Consider the following 9,788-nt stretch of genomic DNA (forward strand, 5'->3'; position numbering starts at 1 on the left):
ATGAGTTTTCCCAATACGTTCAAGCCCGGTGTCTCTTATTTCTTAATCATCTGGGTGGTGCCTGAGCTGCAAGAAAACCGAGTGCAAAATTGATGCACGGCTTGCTGTCTTCTAAGTGTTTATATAATTTTCTGTAAGATGCATACAATGTTAAGCTCATGTCTAATTGGTGCCGCTTCTGGGTGGAACACAATATCCCTTTACAAGTTGTAAGACTTTTGAAAATCATTTTAAGTATTGTGTTCAAGTCTTTCTGTATTTTCTCTGATAAAGGAAGTTGTTTGATGTAGTTTATTTTTATGACACTCAAGCCTCCTATTTAATTGGGCCCTTTTATGCTCCAAGGCTTTCTGTTTGGCTCATGTGGTATTGGATTGTGTAGTGTTCGATGTTCCTTTTGCTTTGTTTTGTTCAGTACACAAAAAGCAGATATCTAAAATTCAGCTCTCTGAATACACATGAAAATCCAGGGGAGAAGCATCAGGATTATGGACTGTTCCCTTCCTGAAAACAGTTTCTTTCTGTGCAAAAAAAAAAACTGTGCAGCCCTGGTTTCAGTAGCATTCAGCGTTGCCGTTCCAGGGATGCTGACAGCATTGCAAAGTGCAAGGTGATGGAGAATTAGAGTTGGGAAGAAGCACTGGTGGAAAGGACTGGTCCAGTGGCCACAGGGGCTTTGTTTTGTGTTCTGTGGGATTTTTGAAAACTCCTTCAATTTCTAGGACTAGAGCCAGAACAAAATGTTACTCAATAGTGCTGTCACACATGATAAATGAAAAAATGAAGCAATAGAACTTAATCATAAACAGGGCTTCTGAGTCTCAAAAGCAGAATATTAAATCCCAAGATAGTAGCTTGTTTTATCTTCTAATTAAAGCACATGCGTGCACACACAGGCACACTTAGAATAAAGCAAGTGCCTGAGTTTTGATATCCACTTTGTCACAGCAGTGATCACCCCATTTAGTTACAGGGGAACTTCAATGAGCTTTCTTCAGTCTGTCCACTCACAGATGCTGCTATACCTACCTTCTAAATTAGGTGGCAAAATGTTATTTTTAATTGTTTTGCCCTCGGCAGAGTTTCTTCCAATCTGTCAGTTCCCTGTGCATCTAACAAAACATGACCCTAACAGAGGTAAGAGTTTCAGTATTCTTTAGAGCACCAAAGCTCTATCTGGCATGAACAAACTATTGCTTTTGTGAAAGGCAGCATATTGCATACACTGTCTTTTTATTACTTCTCATACCAGCTAGGTGACACCCTAAAATGGGCAGATACTTTTATTTTTCTTCTCCCTGTCATATATATACACGTGCACTGTAAGTCTGATAGGGTATTTGCCCTATATATCTATAGCCAGGGTTCTCTGGCTGCCACTATCTTAAGGCATTGATAAACCACAGAAATAGCACATGGTTCTTCAGTGTCCCAAATTGCTCTAAAAATTGGGTGTACCTAATCTTTCTGTAAAGGAGAAATTTCTTTTGGACTTGGTTCAGTAGTATTTAAAGGTACTGAGGCAAATAAAAGGTTGCAGTGGACCGGGAGCAGTCAGAATCATGACAGCAGCAGGGGTGATGAACTTATTTTTGTGAGAGAATGTGTGTCAGCTGTAATCCTAGTCACCGATGACTTTTGCCATCTGCTTTTTGTGCTTTATCTTCCGAGCTGACATTTCACAGGAGACAGGCATATTATATATATACACCTGCGTGAGAGGGAAACAAAATCAAGTCAGAGAGATACAGACACTTGAGAAGAGATCAGAGATTGGAAGGGCACAAAGTAGGTACCGATACTGTCTCTGGAGGAAGTGGATAGATTTGAGAGGGACAAGAGAGCTAATGCCTGCATCTCAAAAACCTTATTGCTGTGGTGCTACGTGGAAGAGCAGCCTTATTTTGTCTCACTGTACTGCTTTAGCACATTTTGAAACACATCTCAAGTTCCTCAGCAGATGCTTTAGGGACTTAGCATCCTAGTGCACTGGGAGGCAGGCAGAGGCATCCTTGATCTATGGTTCGGTCCTTGGCTGTCCCTCTTCCAGCTGGGGTGTGGAAGAGTACTTGGGTTTGTATTGCATCATCCTAAGTCATGTGCAGCAGCAGACAGCTTGACATGCAGGCAGAGAGCTTGTCTACATTTCTTGTTCCAGCTCAGTGTTTCCTGAGTCACCCTGGCATCTGCAATTGATCCTGGAGGAAATCTCAAAATGTCATAAAGAGGAAACATCAGGAAGGTGTGAGGGAAGGCTTCACTTTCCCTGCTGTATTCCTGAAATTACTGAACAATAGTGACAAACTCTTACTCTACATGGAAAACAGTCCAGTAGCATTGCTGGAATGTGAAACTTTTCTGTAGTGCAGAAAGGCAGCAGCAGATTTGACTTTAGTGTATAGTGTACTTCTTTCTAAGATTCCTATCTGGTATAAAATTCATACTGTCATGAAAATGTCAGCTCAACTTTTTCATCAGTGGTCACAACAGAAAAGCAAATGTCAGGAAGTAGGAGGGGAATGGGAAACAAAACAGGGAATATCACACTGCTACTGTGCAAGTCCAGGGTGTTTCTACAACTTGCATATTCTCACAGCCCAAAAAGGAGGTAGAACTGGAAGAGGTCTGGTGAGGTCAGCAGGCAAAGTGGAGGTGCAGAACCAGCCACCTCAGGCTTGCAGGTGAGGTGACAGGGGGGAAGGGAAGCATGATACATGTCTGTAAGTTTATGAATGACACAGAAAAGGGGAGGTGGTTGCTACTGCCTCTTCTGTAAAGAGGATCTGGGGATACCAAGTTTAGGTAGAAGATGGAAAGCATCAGAAAATTGTTCTACACTCTGCACAAGAGCTCTGCATCATCTTGCCACCAAGTGCTGTTTATAGGGGTTCAGCAGCATGCTGGAGAGCTTAATCATAAAGAAATCTATTAACTCCATCCATTATCTCAGCACACAGAAGCCATTTACAAAGTCATCTGTTCAGAAAGTCCTGAAATCTGGGTGCATGTGCTTGCTCTCTCCCCATATGCTTCCTTCTAGCTGCTGCAGGTGTAGGTCCCATCCAGCACAGCTGTTGCTTGTGTAATGACATGATTCTCCAGAATGAAGTGTAGGCCATTGGAAATCTCTCCATGAAATTTAAATAAATAAATATATAAATATATAAATAAATAAATAAAAATGGGAGGCTAAGCCAAATGTTGAAGTTATGTCATTTACAAAGTGCTCTAATACCACAGTGATGAATGCCATAAAACTGTTGCAGTTGATGGGACTGCTATCAAGTACCTTGGAAGTGACTTGTTTGACTGCTGCAAGGAGCTATTAAAAGGGCAGCTATTGGGGAGTTTAATATAAACCTGAGCCCAACACTTACATCAAAGTGTTACCTGACAGACATTGTCACTGGAGTTCTAATTGATCAAAATTTGCCATGACTTAATCTCCAGGCAAACACATTAACTTGCAGTTGAACACATTTCTTTCTCCATAATTTGGTTTAACACAAAATGAGAACAGTTGATTAAAACATGATTTACCAAATTGCCATATCTTATCTTTTTTAACCTATTTAAACCTGTGCCCATGGAAAAGAAGGGTGGGCTATAGAGGAAATGCACACAAGTCTGTAGTGTACAGCTGTAGTTTTGTGGAAAGAGAGTGGACAGAGAAGAAGCTACAGAGAGCCTCTTGAGAGGTTGTCAAGGTTACAGGTGCTTTGCATCTGTAGGTGAGTGGCTTGGGCATTCTCTGCTGATAACTGATATTGGCTGGTTTTTTTCCAAGATAACAAAATTTGCATTTTAATTAGATGGTTGCATTTGTCAACACTGAAGCATAACTTATAAGTCATTGAAAGCTCCTCACAGGACCAGCATGAGAATCCCCCTATAAATCCCCTTATAAACTCTCAATGAATTAACCCCCAAATATTCCTTCCTAGTTCCTTAGACCCCAGTGTAAATGTTGCTTTTGGAAGGTAGGATTCACTGTTTCAAGACACGGGGAAGCCAAGCACTGCATGCCAATCTGGTGCTCAGTGTGAGAGCTGAGGATCTGCACTGAACTTGATGCTTCAAGACATTGCTGAGAAGGCAGCAACTGTGGCTTAGCCCTAGGAAAGAAAACTCTGCTGAGACCAGCATGGAATGGCTCAGGCAGAGACTCAGTGCTCCAGTTTTTACTTTCACAAAACAAATGATGTCGTGGTAGATTTCAGGCTACACTCAGGGTTGGTACAATATATCATGTTGAATTTTAAGAGTAATATGGCAATATCTTCATCTGAGGTGAAGATGCGCAGCGCCGCTGACTTCCTTAGAGCTCTGCAAGTTTATGCAGCTGGGGATGGGCCCCAGAAGGTTTAAGCTATGCATCAAATAAAGTTAAACAAGCCTCATGCTGAATGAGTACCGAATGGTAAAGTTGTCAGAATGGTGGTGCTACCAAGCACAGGAGCTCATAAAAAGTAGGCAGCCTGCTTTGTAGGCCAAGGAGAATAAATTCAGCGCTCAACAGCCACATCCAGTTGGAAAGCCCACCACTGCTCTGGAGTTGGAACAGCCCCAATTTACTTGGAAATGCTTTTCATGTGTTAGGTCAGGTAATTTTGCAGACTTTTTAAAAACCAAAATGTCTTGCCCTTTGTGATGGGAAGCTGAAAATCTTGGTAAATCAGTATCAACTGCCCAGGTTTAGGTAAAGAAGTATTTTCAGCAAATATTGTGCCTTCAGGGCAGCTTATCCACTCTGAATGCAGACAAAATACATACTTTTACCTCACTGTGCTAAGGCAGAGTGAGCAAAAGGCACTCTTAAGTCTAACACCAGCCTCTGTGAGGTGGGAAGGGAACCACAGGGTACTAAGACCCAGGACTACCTAATAGAGCTTCCAAATTTAATGAGGTTTGGGGTGAAGCTCGGGGTTTCTTTTCCCTGGAAGTCTGAGGGCTTGGAGGGGAGTTGTGGAATTATTTTCCCATGTTTGCACTGACATTTATGTGCATGGTGTTGCAGCAATACAGTCTGTTCAGACTTTTTACTGATGACCTTGTCTCTGATATCAACCACAATATTGCTTGCACACGATATTGCAATAAAAAGATGAGGCAAGGATGCCAGCTGACTATTGCAAGTCTAAGTACTATATAGGATTTGCAGTTACAGTAATAATGGGTGCAAATGCAGAAGCAGAAAACAGGCGAGTTTCTACAGAAAAAACCTGTAATACTAAAAATATCTGGTTTTCTCTAAAATATACTTTGTTACTGTCATTTATTTTTGTAGGATCCCTTTCTCAAGTATTGCTCTTTTGTATATTTACCAAAGCGATGACTTTCCCCTGTATTAAATAAATAAATAAGCCCCCCTGTATTAAATAGTTTAATGATTTAGGGCTAACTTGTCTCTTTGCATTTAATAACATTCTGATGTAAGAAGGGCTCGTCACTCCTGGCATTCAGGAGCTGCTAATTATGAATGGTGGCGTTTACATTCTGAATCCTAGTGAATTACATTATGCATCTTGCACTGGTTTTACTTTATTCCCTGGTTGGTTTTTATAACTAAGTATATCCTGTAACATTTACTTTTCCAGAATGAAATAAATCCTTCACAGGGGATTGACATCACTTTTGTTCATTTTGTGCCTTTTATATAGTGTTTAAATTTCAAGTGGTCTTGAAGGTTTCATACAAATTCTCCATGAAAAGTAGATTCTGCTTTTAGTATTTTAACTCTTTATATTGCATGTACAAAACACTCAGGTATTTTTACCTAACATGCCATTGAACCCGTCTTGGGATGGAAGTTTTTTAGGTGCAAGAATACTACTGTATTTAACTGAAACCTAGTTATAATTATATAGATGAGAGTTGAAATCTTTTAAAGGTCCACCAGGGACTGCATAGTTAACAGTGCTGCTTTACCTCAGCTGAAAGCTGGGGCATGTCCCAGTGTGCAGTGGGATCCAGGAGCACATCTTCCACCCCAAGGTCTTCCTTCCAGTGTTTTCCCACCCTGTGGTACTTCACCTGGACAGACCAAAGGGGCTGTGAACACATTAACAGCAGTAACATTGTTACTAAAGCGGGTAACCTTAAATGAGATATGTTGTAGTTTGCTATCCATTCTGTATCCAAAGGCTTGAATGGGCCAGAAGCCACCCAGAACAGGGGAAGAAGCCGCATGTTGGAGATCTTTATCAGCAGTCAGTCCCAAAACAAAATAGCAGCTTAACTATTCAGAGGATTAATGGGTACAATGGGGTGAAGCAAATTTCTCCAAGTGTTCCAGGTCTTTCCTTCATAATTGTCAATTTGGCAACTAATTCTCAGGCTGCAGTGTCAGTACACAATCACATAACCCAGCCCAAAGAGATAACTGTTAAAATTGATTTGTGAACGATTTGGTTTGTATTTAAAAATGTGCACCTTGCACCTTTGATTTATGAGGATTTTTTTTTTTTTAATCTATTGCCTTAGGAGAAGCAGCTATAATGTTTGTTTTAGGTCTTACAGTAGATGCTTGGAAACGGAAGACCTAGTTTGTGATATATTTACTTGCATGGCCAACAGGTTGGCAGTTGCTAAGCTTTTTGCACACCCATATTCTTTCAAGAGTTTCAATTGTATCATGTAGTGAAATGAGGCAACCAGGTGCCACTAATTGCCAGGGAGTGGGCATGAGCTTGTGTTAAGCCCACCTGTGCCTGATTAGGGCAGGCCCCAACTGCGCATGAGCAGGATTAGGGGGCCAATAAAAGGTAAGGCCTGAACTCACAGGCTCAGCTCACACTGGAACTCACAACCTCGGCATGCTTGGCTTTTTACTGCTTCTACAAGCACTGCGCTAACCTGACTGCACCCCTGGAGCTTTGTCTCAGTACCGCACTAACTTGGTTGCGCCACTAGAGCTCATCACCATTAGGGTGAGGCTCAAACCCACGGCCTCAGCATTGATCAGGTTTGCTGTATAAGTACCGCGTGCTAACTGGCTGCGCCACTCGAGCCAAGTTAGTGCAGTGCCGAAACAAAGCTCCAGGGGTGCAGTCAGGTTAGCACGGTGCTCATAGAAGCAGTAAAAAGCCAAGCATGCCAAGGTTGTGAGTTCCAGCGTGAGCTGAGCCTGTGAGTTTGAGCCTCACCTTTTATTGGCCCCCTAATCCTGCTCATGCGCAGTGGGGGCCCACCCTAATTAGGCACAGGTGGGCTTAACACAAGCTCATGCCCATTCCCTGGCAATTAGTGGCACCTGGTTGCCTCATTTCACTACAGTATCAGATCAATATATGCTGCACATCCTACTCTGATGGATAGTGGCTGAGCAGCTTTTGTGTGTGCTCAGTGAATGGCAGGGCCAGGTTCCTCTGAGGACATGATAGTACATAGATGGGAGATGATTGGTAGGGCTTAGCGCTGCTTTTGAAGTATGCGTGGATATTCAAGGCAGAAATGCACTTCTTTTTTACCAGAATTCTAAGTAATACAGCACTTGCAGACCTCTGCAACAGAGAGATGTGGTGATATCACTTTTTGAAAGGACTAGATTTGTTTTGTGAATCTTGTTCTCATCCTTGGAAATGACCTTATTTCAGTGTGCTGTGCTGAAAAGGACTGTTTGCAGACTTGCTGAGTTACAAGATGGAGTATTTCACTTTACACACTGAACATCTTCATTCAGAAGAGGCTGGAGCTATTTCGTTCTACTGGAAAAAGACTGTTTCTGCATGAAATGAAAAATAAACTAATCTGATAGTATGATTGCTACAGCAAAATACAAGGTTCTTTCCTGATGGAGAAAAAGTAGTAACATTTATAATCATCTCTTTAGTAGCTTTAAAGCTGCACTGCTTCATTGTCAATAGCCAGCTTTTTGTCTAGCTTGAACCTGGATTCACCTGCATCAAGAGTTTGTACCCAGGTCTCCATTACAGTTTCGTGTTTTGCAGAAAGGATTTATTGTGCCTCCCCCTGTGGAGGGCAGGACAGCCCTTACAGAAACTATCCAGCCATGTCAGAGGGCAGGGTCCTTCCTCTTTGCTGCTTTTATGCCTTGTGTGCCCTGCTCATATTCCCCTTAAGCCCGGCGTTCCTCGCTTTGCCTTAGGTTTTCCATCCTCAAGACTAAAACTGAACTGTGCTGGGTTACAGGGTCTTACACCTACTGTGTAATCAACTTTTTCCTTTCTTTTTTTTCAGGCCCAAACTGCTTTGCAGAAACGATTGTCATTCCAGCAGGCCGGGAGGTGAAAACTGATGAATGCACTATATGTCACTGTACTTACGAAGAAGGCACTTGGAGAATTGAACGGCAAGCTATGTGCACTAGACATGAATGCAAGCAAATATAGGAAATGTACCAATCTTAAGTACTTTTTGTGGTTTTTATAAAATATCTTACAGCAGTGAGCACCGTAGATGACCCAGGGAAATCTGAATGAGAAGATTCTGGTCAGGAGCAAAGAATAAAATATTGATATTTTGGTTTTCAAAGTAATGTGATACTGCAAGGCAAAGAAGTGCGTATATTTAAAACGTTTGGACATACAAATACCTGTCTTAATAAATGTGTTATTTTCACAGTGAGTACACTAAAGTACACTCTATAAAATATTCTATGTATTTCTATAATACCATTATAGAGCTTAAAAATAAATGTTTTATATAGACAATACAGATTAAAGGACTGTATCGTTGCCTGTCCCATTGTATACATGCATCATGGCTAAAACAATACATTTACGTTCAAGTTTCTTCATATGAAGGGGTTGTGGGGAGGTTGTTGTGTTTTTTGTTTTGTGGGGGTTTTTTGTTGTGTTTTTGTTTGCTTGTTTTTTCTTAAATTTCACTTAAATGGGCCAGGAAAGAGCCAGGATATGAAAAAAAAGAGATTACTGGATTTAAATAGTTTTAAATAACAGAAAAAGCAAGTCAATAATAACTTCCCCAAAAGTGGATGTATACGTAGGTGAACATTGTGTTAGAAATGCTGCTCTCCGGTAGCTGGAATTCTTAGCAGGGATACAGCAAATACTATACTTGGGTTGTCACTCAGTCTGCTGGTGGAAGTAGAAAGTGAAAGAGAGTACAGGTTTGTTGTTTTTTTTTTCTTGGAAGATGGGGAGAAGTGTTTTTTATGGCTCATTTTTACTTAGACCTTAAGTACACTAACAGATACAAACATAAATATTTGATATTGCTATTTTATGAAGAGTACCTCATTCACTGTACACCTCATTAGCACAGTGAGACACTACTTATTTGAAAGGAGGCATGATTTAACTAAAAATTCTATTCTTTTACGTATACCTATCCATTTAATAAGATTCAGTGTCATATGACCAAAAGCTAGCTCCTAAATCAGTGGGATCCACACCTCCTGGCTACGTAGGCTTCTGCTTACTGAGACCAAGAGCTCTGAGGAAACACAGTGAGTGCCAGGGGTCTTCCATGACTTTCTCCTGGAGTAGTGTGGAAGTATCTATGCAGGAAGCAGCTCTGTGACATGACAGAGCAGAGAAGGTGGACTTGCACTTCAGTGGGGCATTGCCTTTCCAAATAGGCTGCTTGGTGCCTCTTTAAGAGACACATTTTCAACGAAAATATGAGAGACTCGTAATTTGTGTCTTTCAATATAGCACCACGATTTTTAAGTTTTTTGAAATCTCACCTTGGACTAGTCACCCTTTGCCTCTCCTTCGCTGGAGGTTCTTGTTATGCCTTATACTGTTTCCCAGGGCTTGAGTTTCAGTCCTCTGGGGAAAGTTCTACCTTTATTGAAGTAGCGT

The 9,788-nt window shown here is 41.3% G+C and overlaps 1 protein-coding gene across 1 annotated transcript in view; it reads left to right on the forward strand.

Moving 5' to 3' along the window:
- VWC2 (von Willebrand factor C domain containing 2) overlaps positions 1-8,690 on the forward strand; it is a 55,829-nt gene extending 47,139 nt beyond the window's left edge. Inside the window, exon 3 of the mRNA XM_030445591.1 lies at positions 8,200-8,690. Within this exon, the coding sequence (XP_030301451.1) occupies positions 8,200-8,351 (152 nt within the window). The 3' untranslated portion in view covers positions 8,352-8,690. The remainder of the gene's footprint in view (positions 1-8,199) is intronic.
- Positions 8,691-9,788: the final 1,098 nt, after the last annotated feature.

This window comes from Calypte anna, chromosome 2 (genome assembly GCF_003957555.1).
Source record: "Calypte anna isolate BGI_N300 chromosome 2, bCalAnn1_v1.p, whole genome shotgun sequence".
Taxonomy (NCBI): Eukaryota; Metazoa; Chordata; class Aves; order Apodiformes; family Trochilidae; genus Calypte; species Calypte anna.